This window comes from Marmota flaviventris, chromosome 16 (assembly GCF_047511675.1).
Source record: "Marmota flaviventris isolate mMarFla1 chromosome 16, mMarFla1.hap1, whole genome shotgun sequence".
In the NCBI taxonomy this organism is placed as follows: domain Eukaryota; kingdom Metazoa; phylum Chordata; class Mammalia; order Rodentia; family Sciuridae; genus Marmota; species Marmota flaviventris.
Genome location: NC_092513.1, coordinates 52,432,047 through 52,451,311, shown reverse-complemented (window position 1 = coordinate 52,451,311; position 19,265 = coordinate 52,432,047). Strand labels below are relative to the sequence as shown.

Here is a 19,265-nt window from a genome sequence, read left to right as displayed (position 1 = left end):
TCAGGTGAGTCAAAAGCTAGATGTCTAAGAGTTTATTCCAGATACACCCTTTCCTCCCCTTCCTTCTTGAAATAGCTCCCCTTTTCCACAAGGTGAGCTTTCCTCAACAGTTCAGAATCCCTAACACTCTCTTACACTACAAAAACTATTGGTTTAATTTACATTTTAACAACAACAAAAAAAAACTTTAATGTAGTTTAAGAATGCGCAACCTCTCCAAAGAGAAAAATTAATACTCTAAAACACAGTATGGGGAAGGTTTTTCTAAAAAGTACAAGCTTTATAAATCAAATTCATCTAGATTCCAATCCCAAGTGCACGAGTAGTTTCACTGCTTGTTAACTGTATAATCTTGGACTTAATACAGGACTTTAATTCAGTTCTTCATGTATGTAATGGAAACACTGTTATGAGATCTGTGACATAATTAAATGAGGCTTAAAAAAAAAGTCTACTTGGTCTTCTATTTTCTTACTAGTTCAAGTTAGTCTACTTAGTCTTCCTTTTTCTTAACAGTTCTCTCCCCTCACTTCTAATCAAATTTAACGTTCATCTATTCTAACAGTGAAAAATGAGAGGAAGAAAGAAAAAAATTAGCCAAAGGAAATTTATTCTTTGGTTTTAAGCTGAAACACTGAAAGAATAATAATAGATCTATCTGTTCTCTATAGCAAAGGACTTTATTTGAGGCATAGTGAATATATCCGAAAGAACATGAGTTCTGGGTTTGAATACTAATTTGACTTTTACTATCTCACTTAGGTGTGTCACCATCTCTAAGAGTAAATTCCACTTCTGCAATAAAAGGCTAATAATACTTCCCCTATCCAAGAGAGTTACTTAGACATCTCATAGGAGAAAAGGAAGAAGTAAATAATCTATTTCTAGAAGATGGGTTAACTAGCACAACTTTTTTGAAAAGCAATTTAAAAATATGTTTCATTGGACTGGGGATGTGACTCAAGCGGTAGCGCTCGCCTGGCATGCGTGCGGCCCTGGTTCGATCCTCAGCACCACATACAAACAATGATGTTGTGTCTGCCGAAAACTAAAAAAAATAAATATTAAAATTCTCTCTCTCTCTCTCTCAAAAAAAAAAAAATAATAATAATTTTATTTATATATATATATATATATGTGTGTGTGTGTGTGTGTGTGTGTGTGTGTTTCATCAATTACTTCTCAGCTTTTTGGCTAAAATCAAGTATAAAAATATGTATCAGGAGCTTTAAAAATGTTTCTGACTTTTGATCCAGTAATTTTATCTCTAGGATTCCTAACTAAAGAAACAATGAACACAACAGGCTATTAACTCAAAAATGTTTATCACAGGGTTGGGTTATGGCTCAGAGGTAGAGTGCTTGCCTAGCTCCATCCCCACCACCACATAAAAATAAATAAATAAATAAAGGTATTGTGTCTATCTACAACTGAATTTTTAAAAAAATGTTCATCACAGCATTATTTAAAACTGCAATATTGAAAATAAAGTAAATCAACCGCTATGTAAACAGTGGCACTAAATCAATCACTTCCAATTTTGAGTATGAAAACACACTAATAATTAGACACTTCTTAGCTAGGTGAGGAGGCACACATGGCTAAAATCCCAGCCTGTAATTCCAGTTACTCAGGAGGTTGAGGCAGGAGATGGCAAATTTGAGGCCAGCCCTATCTCAAAATAAAAATAGAAGATATGGGAATGCAGCTCAGTGGCAGAGTACTGCCTAGGAATCTCCAGGGCCTAAACAGGATCCCCACTACTCCAATAGCAACAACAACAACAAAAGACACTTCTGGTAATATTACCAAAATACAAAACATGTTCTGGTAATAAAAGGATAGAGATTAAAGACAACAGTGGCACACGCCTGTAATCTCAGCAGCTAAGAGGCTGAGGCAGGAGTATGCAAATTCAAAGCCAGCCTCAGCAATTTAGAGGGCTTCTAAGCAATTCAGTGAGCGGCTGTCTCAAAATAAAATAAAATAAAATGAAATAGGTCTGGGGATGTAGCTCAGTGGTTAAGCACCTTTGGGTTCAATTCCTGTTACCAAAACAACAACAAAAAAAAAACCTACAAAGACATAACCCCAAGTGCCAACCGTGTCAGTGAGTTAAAGGTTTAATTTTCTCACTTTGGTTCTGTATTTTCTTTAATGTACTGATATTTTTACAATAAAAATGACAAACTCAAGAGTTTCCCTTCTGAAGCATGGTTCTGAATATAAAACATTCAATAAAAAGATACACATTTATTCATTTACTTTTCAAAATGCAACTGGAATGTACAAATATAATGCACCAATTTTAAAATGTGGGAAAAACACAATATATGAAGAAAAATGCAAATGGAATCTACTACCACATATCCAGGCACAGAATGAAATTCAAAGTTTACAGGTTGTCTTCATTCATTTATCAATTCTAATCTGGGCATTTACAATGCATAAAAGCACAATTCTAGACACTGGGAATACAAATGTGAATGAAACAGCATCCTTACTCCCGATTCGTTTTCATTCTGTGGATCTTAGTATCTATTATTTCAGCAACTGTATAGAGGTTATGTCTCCAAGATGTTTCTAAACCTATCAGCCTACTCAAGACAAAACACTGCTTTCAAAGTTCTTTTTCCTTGGAAGCTAAGTGTTTTTTAATAGCTTAAAAAGTACCTCATGTGGTTAATTCAGAGCATGACCACATTCCTCTTTAAAAAGCTCAGGCAACAATACCACCTCCTATCTATAAGGTACTTCACAGATTAAAGCAGATTTTCCTACGTACACTTTTTCCTTCTTCTTTCAGGAGGTATTGGAGTTGAACCAAAGGCCTGGCCCTTGCTAGGCAAGTGTTCTCCCACTAAGCTATTCACCAGCCTTTTAAAAGAATTTTAGACACGGTCTTGCTTAATTGCCAAGGCTGGCCTCGAACCTGCGTTCCTCCTGCCTCAGCCTCCAGAGTAGCTTGAGGTCACGGGCATGCGCCACCACGCCCAGCTAGTCAGTAATTAGTTTAAAGCAAACTAATACAATGGGTATACAACGTTCTTTGTTGACACTCATGGATTTGGTTCGGGAACTCCAGGGGGTTAGAAAACCAGAAGGGCAGCTCCACCTGCAAAACTTAGCCAAGTGTTTCTGTGGCGGGGAAGACCCCTCCAGGGTTGGCCTCCCAAACCTTGACAGGACATCCCGAGAAATGCCTGCATCAGTTTATTAACTTGCGGTAAGCCTACTTCAGGAATTTCACAACTTTTAACCATCGCAACGCGCACAACACGGCTAGCGGATACAACTTCGTACCGAGTTTTTTCTTTTGATAAGTTAAGGACTTCAAGACAGACACCAATGCTCCCCGCTGCAGAGGGATTTAACTGGTAGGCGGCGATCGGGTTTAGCCGGCAGGAGCCAACAAACCCAGTGAGGTCGAATGCTGGGGCAGAGACCGCCCGAGGGAAAAGGAGGCCCGCAGAGGGGCCGGCTCGGCAGCTAGAGGCCGGAGCTAGGCCGGCCCTCGGCCGCGAGCATGGCGGACACTCAGGCGGGAAAAGCCCAGGCAGCCGGGCCAGGGCCGGGTGACAGGTTTATTGCCTCGGTGAGCGACCGGGGCTTCTTGTCCCCCTCCCACCCCAATTCCACCCGCGCATCCCTCCATCGCCCCCGCCGGTACCTGACACACGGAGGCGCGGAACGCCGCGTAGTCTGTGTGCTCCGCCACCTGCAGCGCCCGCTCCCCGAGCTCGGACTCCTTCTCGCGCCGGTCAAACAAGTACACCATCCTGGGGCCACCGCCTCCGCCGTCCTCCTCAGTCCCCACAGAGGGCCCGCTGGCGCCCGCCGCTGCCATGTTGAGGGAAAGGAGAAAAGACAGCGGCGCCGGTGATTGGCGCCGCGGCGCTCAGGGCCGAGATGTGGACTCCGCGCGGCGCCTTAAGCTCCAGTCCCCGGAGCGGTTCGAGCCTCAGCCCAGCGCGCTGCAGCTTCTCAGCGGCGGCGGCGGCGGCGGCGGAGCCGAGCAGCCGCGGGCGCGAGGATCACCCGGGAACCGATTCAAACGCGCTCCTGCCTGTGCACACGTCACTTCCGCGACCCGACGCTCCTACGGACAAGTGGGGGCGCCGCGCGCTCCTCAAAGGGCCCGCGCCCAGCGCCCGCCGCAGCCCCAGCGAGCCTCACAGCGCGACCAGCCAGCTGGGCCGCCGCCGGGACTGTGGCGGAGGAAGAAGAGCGGCGGCGGGAAGGAGGCGGGGCGAATCCAGCAGGCCGCGCGGGGCGGGGCGGGGCTTCGGCGCTCTCGCCAGGGGCCCGCCCCTTTCGCCCTGGCGAAGTTGCAGCGGAGCACGGAGGTGGCGGGCTCCTGCTCCTTGTGGGGGGTCTTCTCAAAAACTGAGGCGGGAGATCTGGCCCCGGGACTGTCTCCCGAGAACCTGTATTTTCCAGGACCGGAGGGTCCTGGTGCCTCCCAGCCTCGTCATTAGGCCTCGGGCTCCAGCTGGACCGCGCCGGCGCTCCTGGAGCTGCGACCGCACTCTGCGGCTGGGGCGCGTAGATGCGGCGGCGGGAAGCCTCAAGCCCGCCGGCTTCGCGGGGTGGAACAGGTCCCCACGCGAAGAAAACTACCGCCAGGAGACCTGGCGCCGCTTTTCTCGCCTCATTCCCATATAGTTCTAGTGGACTCTACTGAGGGACTCTTGAGACAAAGCGGGCCTTAGGAGAAAGAATCGAGGTTATGTGATGTCACGTGACTCATCGCGGCGCCCTCAGGGTGTCCGGGGCCGTGGCCAGCGTTCCTGGCCGAGTGTCCCCAGCGTCCGAACCTTTCCACTACACGCACCTGCCCACTGCCGCCATGTTGCCTCCACTATAAGTGGAACCCACGCCTGAGTTCCTGGGATTCAATTAGGTGTTCATAAAATGCTTACTGTGCAGCACACTTCAGTAAAAGCCATTAACGTCTTTGGGGAGCGTATTTCATTAATTATACTGATAGCGAGTATGTAGTGCCCTAACTCAGTAAAAAAAAAAAAAAGTCTTTGGAGGACTGGATTTATTCCCCAATACTTAAGCATATTTATTGTATATTTTGGACTTGGAGAGTGACAGGTTAGATTCACGAAGCCCAAAGTAGCAGATTAGGGCTTGTACAGATTTCCAAAACTTTGGATAATATTTCAGTTTTATTAGGATTGCCAAAACCATATTATCTTAGAGACCTACTGATGAAGTTAGTACATGTTATAAACATGTTGGGTTGTTGATATGAAGATGTTCCAAGGTGGGAAAATATAATTGATTAGACTTAATAAGATATTACAGGTAGAATATGCAATTGGAATAGCCTAGTCTGGGGCTGTAGCTCAGTGGCCGAGCGCTTGCCTACATATGTGAGACACTGGGTTCATCCCTAGCACCACATAAAAATACATAAAATAAAGGCATTCTGTCCATCTACAACTACAAACTAATTAATAATAATAAAAGAATAGCCTATAGATTTTGTAGTGGACAAACTACTGGACCGAGGTGGGGTGAATGGGAAGGTAGAATGAGGAAATTTAGAAATGCTGGCGATAATTAAAAACCTGAAGAAAATTTTAGATTGTTCAGAGTTAATTAAAGCCACCTCCTCCTCCACTGAAGCTTGTCTTGAACCCAGGGCCTCTCAAATGCTAGGCAAGCCGCTCTGCCACTGAGCCACAAACCCAGCCCTTGAAACATTTCTTAATCCTAAAAAGATGGTACAAAAAGAAAATCTTTATCTGACAATGGATCTGATGACAGCAAATCAAAGAGATGCTGCTGAGAAACCAAGATGCTTTGCCAGAGATGTTGATCCTGGACAAAGAATTGTTGTCTCTTGTTCAGGCTGTAGTGGAAAGAGTCGAATGAGTCTTCCCCCTCTACTCTCTTCCCCCTTTACCCTCTCCTTTTTAATGCCTCACAATAGGGGTTAAATTCCAGCATCAGAAGGGATGAATATTCAAACGTTCAAATCACAGCATCCCCTCAAATAAAAATACCTAGAAATGAATGCTGTTCTGATACTGAGGAGGATCCTTTGAGCTCAGAAGTGCAAAGTCAACATAGCCAGACCTCATTTCAAAAAAGAAAAAGAAAATTGATTTTAAAAATATATATTTTTTTCTATTTTATTTTTTCGAATTCTTTCTGGAAAGGTAAGAACAATCCTAGTGGCACATGACTGCAGTCACTTCCAACTAAAATACTTTCTGTGATATAACCTGTGACTCTCCAATCTTCTGACCTGGTAAAGAACATTTTGGAATTTCTTCTGTTACAGTTTTAACAAGTCTCATGCTCTGGGTGGGGGCTATTGGGATAGGTTCATTCATATCTACTTGTCCTCTTGAGATCTGGAGTCTTCCTATTAATCACTTGCAAGTTTTTTTTTCTTTTTTTTTTTTTTCCCCTTTTGGTACCAGGATTAAACTCAGGGGCACTCTACCACTGAGCCACATCCCCAGCCCTATTTTGTATTTTATTTAGAGGCAGGGTCTAACTGAGTTGCTTAGCACCTTGACATTGCTGAGGCTGGCTTTGAACTGAGATTCTCCTGTCTCAGCCTCTATAACTGCTGGGATTAAAGGCATGCACCACTGTGCCCGGCTGCAAGATTTTTTTAAAATCTCATCTGCCAGGATGTACTATAGAACTCTTTGAGGGGGAAGGACCATCTCTTCCTTCCTATCTATAGGGAATCAATCTCTCTCTCTCTCTCTCTCTCTCTCTCTCTCTCTCTCTAATCTAGATAAAATCTTTCTCCTTTCCTTCCCTGCCCCCCTTGATTCTGGGACTGGAACCCAGGTCTTCACATATACTAAGCATGTGCTCTACCACTGAATTATGTCCCAGTCCCTCCTTTCCTCTTTCTTTTAGGCACCCTATAAATATCTATAAACCTTTTCTCTTTTTCATTTTCTCTCCCAAACCCTCTGCAATTGCCTGGAGGCTTAGGCTTTGGGAGAAAAAAAAAAAAATGTTCCCAGCAGGATACATCTTTTCTACTGGCAGCCTTCTTTCAGTTTTGAATTGCTGTATAACAAACTATCTCTAAACCTAGTAGCCTAAAACAAAACACCTAATGACTTTCACACTTCTACTGTTAAAAGCAGGTCATGGGGTCACTGGGTTGTGGCTCAGCAGTAGAGCACTTCCCTAGCACGTGCGAGGGCCTGGGTTTGATCCTCAGCACCACATAAAAATAAATTTAAAAATAAAGGTATTGTGTCCAACTACAACTAAAAAATAAATATTAAAAAAATATATGGCAGGCCATGGGGCCATCTCAGAGTGAAGCAATAGGGACTACTCAAAGACAGGAACACAAAGGGCATGATTATTTGGGAACACCAAAGTAATAGTATGACAAAGTCTGGGACAAGAAAGCATAGGGTATACTGTTTTCTTGAATTGAGATGGAGAGTTGGTGAGCCTCAGACACACTAGGTACATTCTCTCCCACTGAGCTACATCCCCATCCTGAATTTTTTTTTTTCATATGTGAAAAGTGATACTAGAGGACTGGGGTTGTGGCTCAAAGGTAGAGCGCTCACCTAGCATGCATGAGGCACTGGGTTTGATCCTCAGCACTATATAAAAATAAAATAAAGATATTGTGTCCCCCTATAACTAAAAAATAAATGTTTAAAAAGATGATACTAGAACTTATTGAATTCTTCAATTGCCAGACCTCTACCAAAACTTTACATTTTCTTGTTTAGTCTATTTTTACATTTTTATATTTATTTAATGAAATATTTCATTCATACAAGAGTATACATAGTCTAATTATCCATTAAATTACAAAGATGTGTAGCCACCACTCAAGAAATACAGCAATGCCCCTCCTAAAATGACATCTAACCACTACCAAGGTAATTTCTATTCTGAAATTTGCAGGTATTTGTTTTCAGTTTTCCTTCTTTTATAATAGATTATGTAGTTTTTGAAAGTTTTTGAACTTTATATACATGCATACATTCTTCTGCACCTGCTATGTTTGCTCAACATATTTGTGAAATTCAATCACATTGATGCATGTAGCTATAGTTCATTTTTTAAAAATATTTTTTAGTTATAGATGGATGCAATATCTTTATTTTGTTTATTTATTTTTATGTGATGCTGAGGATCGAACACAACGCCTCACATGTGTGAGGCAAGCATTCTTCCACTGAGCCACAACCCCATCCCTAGTTCATTCTTTTTAATAATTATTTTTACTGCAAAACATGCTTCTTGATAGGAGTATATCACAATTTTCTCATTCTCCCATTAATGAACATTTTGTTTCTGGTTTGTTTTGTTTTGTTTCAGCAATGGGACTTGAACCCATGGCCACACACACATTAGGCAAGTGATTTACTACTGAGCTATACTCCCAACCTATTTTTGCTTTTTTAAAAATAAGACTTCATTGAATATTTGTGTGTTGTATCCCAATGGTCTTTTGCAATGGGTGTATTATGTAAGCTATATATCAAGTGTCATGGAGGATGCCTATTTATAAATTTACTACATAATAACAAATTATTTTTCTAGCACTACGGAGGAGTTACTTTTCCATTTCCTTGTCAATGCTTAAGAGTGTTTTACTTCGTAATATTTTTGTCAGTCTAGTAGATATGAATAGTGTTTCAGCATGATTGTAATTTGCATGTCCCTCATCAAAAATGAGATTGAGCATCTTTTCATATGCTTATTTTCTTCTTGTGTTTCCTCTTCTATGAAATGCCTGTGCATGGCCTGTGTCTATTTTTCAATGGAATCATTTGACTTTTCTTACTGATTTTTATGAGTTCTCTTTCTATATTGTGGATGCTAATATTTTGTTGATTATGCATCTTTATAACATTTTTATTAGTTTGTGATTTGTAGTTTCCCTTTATGAGAACTTTTAATAAATAGTAGTTCTTGATATTAATATGGTCAAATTTGTCAAATTGTTTCCATTATGATTTGTGCTTTTTGTTCTCTTTTAAAGAATTTCTGTACTAGCAAAGTATTCTCAAATATTCTTAACCCGCCCCTTGGTTGTCTCTCTCCTTTTCTTTCCTTCTTTCTTTTCTGGTACAAGGGATTGAACCCATGGGTGCTCTACCACTGAACTACATCCCCAGCACTTTCTATTTTTCATTTTGAGACAGGGTCTCATTAAATTGCTGAGGCTGGCCTTGAACTTGTGATATTCATGCCTCAGCCTCCTGGGTAGCTGGCATTACAAGTGTGCATCCTCTGTGTCCAGCAAATTCTTTTCCATTTTGAGGGCTAGGGATATATCTCAGTTGCAGAGTACATAATTAACATATATGAGACCCTGGGTTCAATCCCCAGGACTACATTAAACATTTTTTCAATTTTAAAATTTTAAAGTTCTTAATTTGTGTGAAGTTGATTTTTATGTATGATACTAAAAATGAATCCAACTTTATTTTTAAATGAATAATTAAATGTCTGAGTATGATTATTGAATAGTCAGTCCATCTTCTCCCTGCTATATCCTAATGTAAATTGTATCACATACTAAGTTACCATAAGTGCATATTTCTCTGTTCCTGGGCTTTCTAGTTGTTCCACTGGTTTTTGGTTTTGTTTTTATTTTTCCCTTCCTGATAATTTTATACCACATTAGCTAGTCTAGCTCTATTATGCTTTAACATGCAAAGAAACAAACTACCTCAACTTATTCTTCTTTAGAAGTGTTATGCAGTTGGTTTTTAAGTGCTTCTTGAATACTGTTATGGTTTGTATCTTTTCCTTAGATCTTTTTGTTTGTTTTCACAATGGGATTGAACCCAGAGATATCCTACCACTGAGCTACACCCCCAGCCCTTTTTATTTTTTATTGTGAGATAGCATCTTGCTAAGTTACTTAGGTCCTTCCTAAGTTGCTGAGGCTGGCCTTGAACTTTGCATCCCCCTGCCTCAGCTTCCTGAGTTGCTAGGATTAAAATTGTGTGCCACCTGGCCTGGATATATTTTATGTCTTACATGTCCCTCAAAGGCTCATATGTTAAATGTTTGGTTCACAGTTGATCAACTATTAGGAGGTGTTGGAACCTGTAGGAGGTGGTGACTAGAGGAAGGAAGTTAGGTTATTGGGGGTAAGTCCTTAAAGTAGATCCTTGGACCCCAGCCCTTTCCTCACACTCTTTCTCTTTGCTTCCTGGCTGCCATGAGGTGAGCAGTTTTCCTCCACCACACATGTTCACTGCATCACCACAGGTCCAAAAGCAATAGGGTCAAGAGACCATGGGCTGAAACTTCTGAAACATGAGCCAAAATAAATCTTTTCTCCTTTAAATTGGGTTCCTTGGCCATTTTGTCACAAACAACAGAAAACTAACACAACTGATAATTTCCTTCTCTTTTTGCTTAACAGTGTTCTCAAATATGAGACACCTGGGACTGTGATCAATTGCATTTCCACAGTAGTAAAACCTATGGTTTAATAAAGGATTGAGTATACATCATAAGGTTTTTAAATTGACTGGTGTCACTACTGGCATTGCAAACACTTAGCTGTGGCTGGAAAGCTGCTCTTTGTTTCCACATCAAGCTCATTATCAGATCCCATACTCCTTGATATTTTCATAGTGTTCATAATTAGCCTGTGAATTCTGTTTCAGTTACAGCACTATTAGACCAGTCTCCTAACCCTCCCTGGGTTTTCACCCATCTGAACTAAATGGTAAAGCATGATTCTGCTGATCTTGTTTGCATGCACATATACATGTGGTGAAACTTTTGAAGAGAAATAACAAAATGGGAAACTTCTCCCTTCACCACAAATCCTAAAAGTAAAATTGGCCCTCTGGACTAGAACTCTCTGAAATGTTCTATCCTGTGACTTAGTTACCTGCTCATGCCCCAAATTGAGAAACATGGCTATTGGCAGTCAGAAACTATAAGAAAATTATATGAATGAGTAGCCTAACAACATCTGTTCTAAAAGTAAAACTCTAGCACTGGTGTAAAGAAGGGACACTGTGTTATACACACTTTATACTTTATTTAAACGGTAAAGGGACAGTTATAAAAAGTCTGTCACCATCTATTCATTCAGCAAACTTCTAAGAAGAAATTGAGGATACAAATCAAATCCCTGTCTTCATGGTGCTCACATTCTATAGGGTGAGACAAACAATTTAACAGTTAAATACACAGAATGTCAAATAGTGAGCAATATATTATGGAGAAAAATAAAGGGTGGAGAGTGATAAGTTCTGGAGGGTCACAGTTTTATATAGGGTCAGATGCTGGGCATAGTGGCTCATAACTGTAATCCCAGCAACTTGGGAAACTGAGACAGGAGGATCAGAGTTCAAAGCCAGCCTAAACAATTGAGTGAGACCTTGTCTCAAAATAAAAACCTAAAAATGGCTGGGGTTGTAACACAGGAGAAAAGTGACTCTGGGTTCAGTTCCCAGTACTAATAAATAAATAAATAAATAAATAAACAAATATTGAGTCAGAGAAGTTCTCTCCAATAAGGTGAATTTCAGCAGAGAGCTGAAGGAAGTGAAGGAACAGGATTTTTGTTTTGTTTATGAATCCAGGCATGCTTTACCACTGAGCCACATCCCCAGCTCTTTTTATTTTTTATTTTGAGGCAGAGTCTCACCAAGTTGATTAGGGCCTCTCTAAGTTTCTGAGGCTGGCCTTGAGCTTGCAATTCTCCTGCTTCAGCCTCCCATATCACCAGGATTGATTGCAGGTGTGCACGTCATGCCTGCCTGTGAAGGAACAAGTTGTGTAATGATCTAGGAGACTTGTTCTCCCAGCAGAGGTGAAAACTACAAAGATCCTGAGTTCCGAGCATGTTTGGTGTCATGAAAATAATAGTAGTATTGGTCGAGATCAGATGGAGATCAGTTGAGGAGAGGAGGAATAATGGAAAAGGAAGATCATGGTGATGACCCTGAATGAAATGGGAAGGATTGGAGGACTTAGAGCAGATGTGTGATATGTCATGAAATATTTTCAAAAAGAACTCCTCTGAGTCAGGTGCCGTGATGGACTTCTGTAATCCTGGCTACTTGGGATACTGAAGCAGGAGGATCAAAAGTTCAAGACCAGCCTGGGCAACTTCATGAGACCGTGTCTCAAAATAAAAAAATAAAAAGTACTTGGGATATAGCTTAGTGGTAGAGCACCCCTGAGTTCAATCCCCCATACCATAGGGGTGGGGTGGAGGAGAACTCCTCCTTTTTTGTGTGTTGAAAGCAGACTATAAGGGGCCCAGACTGTAAGGGGCCAAATGCAGAAGGTAGCTGACTGCTTAGGAAGCTGATTCAATAACCAGGCAAGAGATAGGAATACTTGATCTAGGGTGGTAGTGGTGGAGCTGGATATATTTTTTAAGGTGAAACTGACATATGTATTAATGGACAGACTGTGGGTGTGTGTGAAAAGAAAGCGTTTATGCCAACCTCCCAAACTTGTGGCTCTTGAGGAAGTATTGTGCATACTTGCATATTTTTATACTGAACATCTCCATCCCTTCCTACATTTGGGGGATCCTCCATCACATAACTCTAAGTGGCGAACAGAACTTAGCTCCCTCTGAAAGTGTGGCTGAAAATGAGACTCTTCTTTTTCCAGTGGGTTTTGCATCTGAGATGCATGCATGTGGTCACAGCTCAATCAAAGACTCATGGGGCAATGGAGGGAGCCTCCCATTTATAAAACAACAGAGACACCCTTACCCCAGGGTGAAGGGGACAGCTGTGCAGGGGGGAGATGGTAGTGGTGTCCTCATAGAACAAGTTCATGATGATAGGTAATTCTAATGGCGATGGGGCTTTTAATTCAGATTGACCAAACTCCCAATAAATCCACAAGCTCCCAGTTTGCTATCCAAAAACAATGTTTCTGCTTTTGAAAGAGCCAGAGTTCTGTCAGTACATGCCTAGAGTCCCAGCTACTCTGGAGGCTGAAGCAGGAGAATTTCAAGTTCAAGGTCAGACTGGGAAACACAGCATGACCTTTTCTCAAATAAAAAAATTTTTAAAGGGGGTGCTGGAGGTTTATCTTAGTTGTAAAGTGCCTTTGAGTTCAATCCCCAGTACTGCAAAAGAAAGAAAGGAAAGTGAAGAAAGAAAGAAAGCAAGAAGGAAGGAAAGAAACAAGAAAGCTGGAGGTGGTGTTATTTTCCTTGCATCTGAAAACTCTAATTATCCACTAATAACTAATATTCCTACTGTGAATGCTGTAATAATCATCGAGTGAGGCACTTATTTCAAACTGAGCCATTTTCCCATTCAGTTTTCTGTGACTTCTATGTATATTGTGACTTCTATGTACAATAGTAACAAATGCTCAACTTCCCTTGAAATTCATGCCATTTCAACAGTGATTTGTTTCAGTATACATACTTTCCAAGATACATTAAGATGTGTCACTGTTTTGAAAAATTATCAGTCTGGCAAGAGCCATAAATCAAATTTAAAATAAATTTTAATAAGTGTTAATATTGTTTGAAATTTGGGCAAAATTAATTAACTATTTTCTCTGAGAATTTCAGTTTTAATAAAACTTGTTTTATTCAATTAGAAGATAAAGGCAAAGTAATATGTTAGTAAATACACCGACTTCTTCAGATGGCATCTGTTAACAGATTAAGTACTGTGGTGGATTGGAACATAAACATTCTTTGTGCTATTTTAAATAAAAGAGCTATTGTCAGCTAAAATACAAGGATGATGGGCTTGAATATTTGAAACTCATCACTGGACAATAATATGGAACTTGCCCATAAGAAGTGTGGCTAAAATGAAATGGAACCAAATATTATAAAAGAAATGTAGTTTATGAGTCCAGAGATGAAGCATGCAAAGGAGGGGCATGTTATAAGATTTTTTTGTTTGCATAACATTAAAGAGGCAATGTGGTGGGGCTGAGGCTGTAGCTCAGTGGTGGAGCACTTGCCTTGCACATATGAGGCACTGGGTTCAACCCTCAGCACCACATAAAAATGAATAAATAAAATAAAGGTAGTGTATCCATCTACAACTAAAAATAAAAATAAAATAAAAAGAGGCAATGTGGTGTTAGGGACAAGAAAACTGAATTAGGAGTAAGGACTTGTGTTTCTAAGTGCTAACCCTAACCTCTGTTTAACTATGCAACTAAGGAGAATTCAACAAATGCTGAGCACAAGTTGTAAGAGAAATGAATAAAACAGGCACAGAAACAAACAAAGAAAAAAGCTGTGAGACCGTATTAGATGCACTTTTTTTCATGCACTTTCATGGGGTTTATTGATTTTTTAACCATTCATTACATATTTTATTTGGAAATATTTACACAGTACAGAGAAACTAAATTTTTGAGACAGTGGATGTTATTAGGTTATCATCAGTTTATTATAAAAGACACATGGAAATTATTTACATGATGAAAGATTTCAGATCTTCAGTGGACTAGGCAGCTTCATAGGATGCCATTTCAACAATGATTTGTTTCAGTATACATATTTTCCAAGAATGTCACTATCTCTGAATAAGAAATAATCCTTGTCATCTAGAACTACTTTGATGCCTCCAACTTTCACACTGACTGGCTGAATCTCTCCACCCTTTCCTTTAGAGCCCGATCCTGCAGCTACTACTGTACCTTGCAATACTTTTCCTTGAATTTTTTCTGGAAGCATAATGCTTCCTTTGGTTACAGTTTCCCCTGCACTCCTTTCGACCAATACTTGGTCAAAAAGTGGAAGAAACTTTCTAAATGCTTGTCCGGCCATGATTCTCGCCGACGCAGCTCTGGCTCTGGCTCTGCCCTCATGCAGCCACCACAAAGAGCTAGAAATATTTATTCTTTATTCACTAATTAATTTAGTTCTTGTTCCCAGTTATATGTCTATTGTGGACCAAGCACTGAGGCTTCAAATATAAACAAGAAAAAGTGCCTCTCTACCTCCAGCAAGTGGCCCAGGAAAAAAGGACCAGAGACCCCCCCCTTCTCATTTCTAATCTCACTGTGGAATTGACAAGATTGACATTCTGAACCTCCCTTCACAGGCTTCTCTCTCCCCTTTCCTTGGCTCTTCCTAGTTCTTTTCTCATCTATTACCACCTCAACATATCCTTAGTTTAACTAACTGGGATCAATGTAGACATTCTTCTTGCAAATAAGAATTTCTTGACCTGTGCTTCCTCTCCCCACTGGATCTCCACTCCATCCCTGGGGCAGAATGACCTTCAGAAACCTGATACCTGCAAAGTATTATTGTGTTTTCTATTCTATGTGTATGGTGAAAATTAAAATAATGCAAAAGTGTATAATAATAAGGAAAACTATATAAACTTAATTTGTTCTAGATATTCTGAACCTTAGATAATCTAATTTATCATCTTTCCAGGGGGCAAGTCTATGCACATATCAACCTTTTTTTAAAAAATATATATTTTTAGATATTGATGGACCCTTTTTTTATCCATTTAGTTATATGTGGTGCTGAGAATTGAACCCAGTGCCTCACACAAACTAGGCAAGTGCTCTACCACTGAGCCACAACCCCAGCCCCTATGCAATTATCAACTTTTGCATGCACTTTCATGGGGTTTATTGATTTCCTGAAGTCCATTTTTGTTCCCAGATCAGGAGTCCTGATTCTGTCCAGACCAGATGGTGCATACCTGTAATCCCAGTGGCTTGGGAGGCTGAGCCAGGAGGATCGCCAGTTCAAAGTCAGCCTCAGCAGTAAGTGAGGTGCTAAACAACTCAGTGAGACCCTGTCTCTAAATAAAATACAAAATAGGGCTAGGGATATTGTTCAATGGTCAAGTGCCCCTGAGTTCAATCCCTGATACCTGCCCCCTCCCTGGCAAAAAAAAGAGTCCTGATTCTAAAATACTGTTTATCCTTGAATTTTAAAAGGGGTCAGATTCCAAAAGGCACTGGAGTCACCTTAAAGATTTTGTACTTAATCAGGACAACAGTGGAATAAAATGCTATTAAAGATGTTTGACCTAGGATGGGTATTTTTAGATCAGCTAATGACCTATTGGGGGCTGTTACAGAAACCCAGGCAAAAGATTCTGGTTGACCTATGAAGAATATGGGCTTTAGGAGGGGGTGATAAAAATTTCTAAAATTGGGCTGGGGATGTGGCTCAAGCGGTAGCGCGCTTGCCTGGCATGCGTGAGGCCCGGGTTCGATCCTCAGCACCACATACAAACAAAGATGTTGTGTCCGCCGAAAAATGAAAAATAAATATTAAAAAAAAAATTTCTAAAATTAGATTGTGGTGCTGGTTGCAGAATTCTGTGAATATACCAAAATCTATTCAATTGTTCATAGTAAACGTGTGAGCGTTTTGTTTGTTTTTGTACTGGAGTTTGAACCTGGGGCTTTACGCACACCAGGGAAGTGCTCTACCACTGAGCTACATCCCCAGATGCCCCCACTTTTTTTCTAAATTTTAAATTTTAAGATAGGTTCTCACTAAGCTGCCCAGGTTGGCCTCCAATTTGTGATCTTCCTGCCTCAGCCTTAAGAGTAGCTAGTATTATAGGCATGGGCCACCACACAAGGATAAATGGGTAAGATTTATGGTATATGAATTATATCTTAATAAAAAATATTTTAAAAATCCATTTATTTATTCTAATTAGGTAAATATGACAGCAGAATGCATTTTGATTCATTGTACACAAACGCAGCACAACTTTTCCTTTCTCTGGTTGTACACAATGTAGAGTCACACCGTATGTGCAATCATACATGTACTTAGGGTAATGATGTCCATCTCATTCCACCATCTTTCCTGCCCCCCAGACCCCTCTTCCCTCCCTCCCCTTTGCCCAATCAAAGTTCCTCCATTCTTCCCACTGCCTCCCTTATGGATCACTATCCATTTATCAGAGAGAACATTTGGCCTTTGATTTTTCAGGATAGGCTTACTTCGCTTAGCATGATATATTCTCCAACTCCATCCATTTACCTGCAAATGCCATAATTTATTCTCTTTTAATGCTGAGTAATACAATAAAAAATATTTTTAAAGCGACAGATAGTCGGGTGTGGTGGTATGCATCTGAAGTCACAGTTACTTGGGATGATGAGGAGGGAGGATCTTGAATTTGAGGCCAGCCTGGGCAAGTTAGCAAAACCCCATCTTGAAACACAACACAACATAACAGAAAGCAACAGATTAAAAAATGAAAACTCCTGCACCAAAAAAAAAAAAAAAAAAAAAAAAAAAAAAAAAAAAAAATTGATCTAGAAGTGCTGGGGCTGTAGCTCAGTGGCAGAGTGCTTGCCTCCGCAGGTGTGAGGCTTTGGGATTGATCCTCCGCACCACATAAAAATGAATGATAAGGGGATACCAGGATACCAGATATGGCCCCCTTCTCCCTCTAGGGAGAAATCTATGTTACCCCTTTTCAAATAAGCCCTGCTTTATATGCTTGCCTTGACATGCTTCGCTAATGTTCAAACGTCAACGTGTGAGGAAGCAGAACTCATCACCGATAACCAATGGTTCCACCGAGATCTACACTGAGATGGTTCTTATATGCGATTAACAGAAAAAGAAGATGAATCACTGCCAATAGATGTAGTTCTTCAGACACTTCTGGCCTTTGCAGTTACCTGTTATGGTATAGTTCATATTGCAGGGGAGTTTAAAGACATGGATGCCACTTCAGAACTAAAAAATAAGACAATTGATACCTTAAGGAATCACCCATCATTTTATGTATTTAATCATCGTGGTCGGCCTTCGGATACAACAACTATTCCCCTTCGGATACAACAAATTCTTCAAACCAGGAGGCATTGTCCTCTAACACATCATTGAAGTTACGAAAACTCGAATCACTGCGCCGCTAAGGTTTTTACAAATTATAATAGCAGGACAGGACACAGAGCTGAATCTTGGAGTTTGGGGTATAAAACACTCCCCCCCCCCCATCAGTATTTATATTGATCTTTCAGACCTAATTAAACGAATCTATACCCCTTGTTTGTACACTGTTAAAAAATCGTAGATGGAGTGTAAGTTATCTGCAAAATGAGTCTTTAATCTTTCATATATATTTTCATTTAAAACAAATTTGCATCTTTTGTAAAAGTCACTGTTTTGAACACATTTCCTTGAAAAAGGTTGGTTTTTATGTTTATTTATTTTCTTAGATTTCTTTTGCACCAGTTTTTAGGAATCCTTTTGGAAATTCTGCGTGACTACTGAATTTTGCAGCATGAATTATATAGTAAAAAGGTCTTCAGTTCTTATCAAACGGACTTCCCTAATGAGACCAAAATAGTGACTTCTCAGTTTTTCTTATGTGCCCTCAAAAGTGGCTCTTTTTTCCCCAAGATACTTGCCTGATATTAATTTATCCTTGATTCTCCCCCCCCACCCCATTCCTATATACCTTCTAACATCAGTTGTCTTGTTTCATCACTTCTCTGAGGTTCTTTGTGCAGTGAGCAATTTTTGCGTCAGAAATTCCGTCATAACAAATGCACTTAACAAGTTTAACTTGCTGTAATGCTGCTTGTGTTCTCCTCATTTAGCTGTAAAAATGTTTCCTAACTTGTAGTATTAGTTGAAGATAGACCAAAAACACCATTTGTGATTTTATTATCATCCCTCTATGGAACAATCATAATCATTGAGGAAAACTGATTACCTGTCATTAGCCAGTTTAACTTATTCAAAGTCTGTGTTATTTCTTACTAAATAAGTGAAAATAAAAGAAGCTTCTCATTAATCTAAGGGCAGACTCAAAAAAATTGGGCCAAATATATTCTAAATATTTGAAACTAATATATTAAATATTTTAGAAAATTAAAGTCATTTAAGAAATTATAGCCAGTTTAGTTTTCAGTCTTCACTGTATAGAGCTGAAGGTGAAGATGGATAAAGAGTTGGATTTTTTCAGAAATTTTAAATTTTACCTTTAGGGAAATTTGGCTAGATCTTTGAGCAGGAAGCTCAGCATTTTTTGGTAGAGAGCATTGCTTTTGTTGAATTGTACAGTTATAAAAACATTACTTTTTGTTGAATTGTATAGGTGTAAAGGGAATAAATGTATGCAGGTTCGAAAAGGAAATATGCTTTAGGCAAGAGTCATAAGATGCCCTTATAGCTGATGGCATTTTTTCCATTGGAAATAAACCTCAGCTCTTACATTCTGCCAGGTTGTGCACAGCCCCAAAGGATGAGATTATTTTGTCATGGGATTTTTATTGTCATTTTATTTTGTTTTACCAGCTCAGTCGGTGGAACCCTG

General features: G+C 40.1%; 1 protein-coding gene and 1 pseudogene across 4 annotated transcripts in view; both read right to left on the bottom strand.

Annotated features, from left to right (window-relative positions):
• Positions 1 to 4,184, bottom strand: part of Smchd1 (structural maintenance of chromosomes flexible hinge domain containing 1) — a 155,170-nt gene extending 150,986 nt beyond the window's left edge. For 3 of the 4 annotated variants that reach the window (XM_027942894.3, XM_071602881.1, XM_071602882.1), the window contains exon 1: positions 3,671 to 4,179. In XM_027942894.3, coding sequence (XP_027798695.2) covers positions 3,671 to 3,847 — 177 coding nt within the window. In that variant the 5' untranslated portion in view covers positions 3,848 to 4,179. Of the gene's footprint in view, positions 1 to 3,670 lie in introns of all 4 variants that reach the window. The other variant, XR_011704831.1, reaches the window with a different exon arrangement.
• A 10,301-nt stretch (positions 4,185 to 14,485) lies between these two features.
• Positions 14,486 to 14,767, bottom strand: LOC114098704 (10 kDa heat shock protein, mitochondrial pseudogene; annotated as a pseudogene).
• Between the last annotated feature and the right edge of the window lie 4,498 nt (positions 14,768 to 19,265).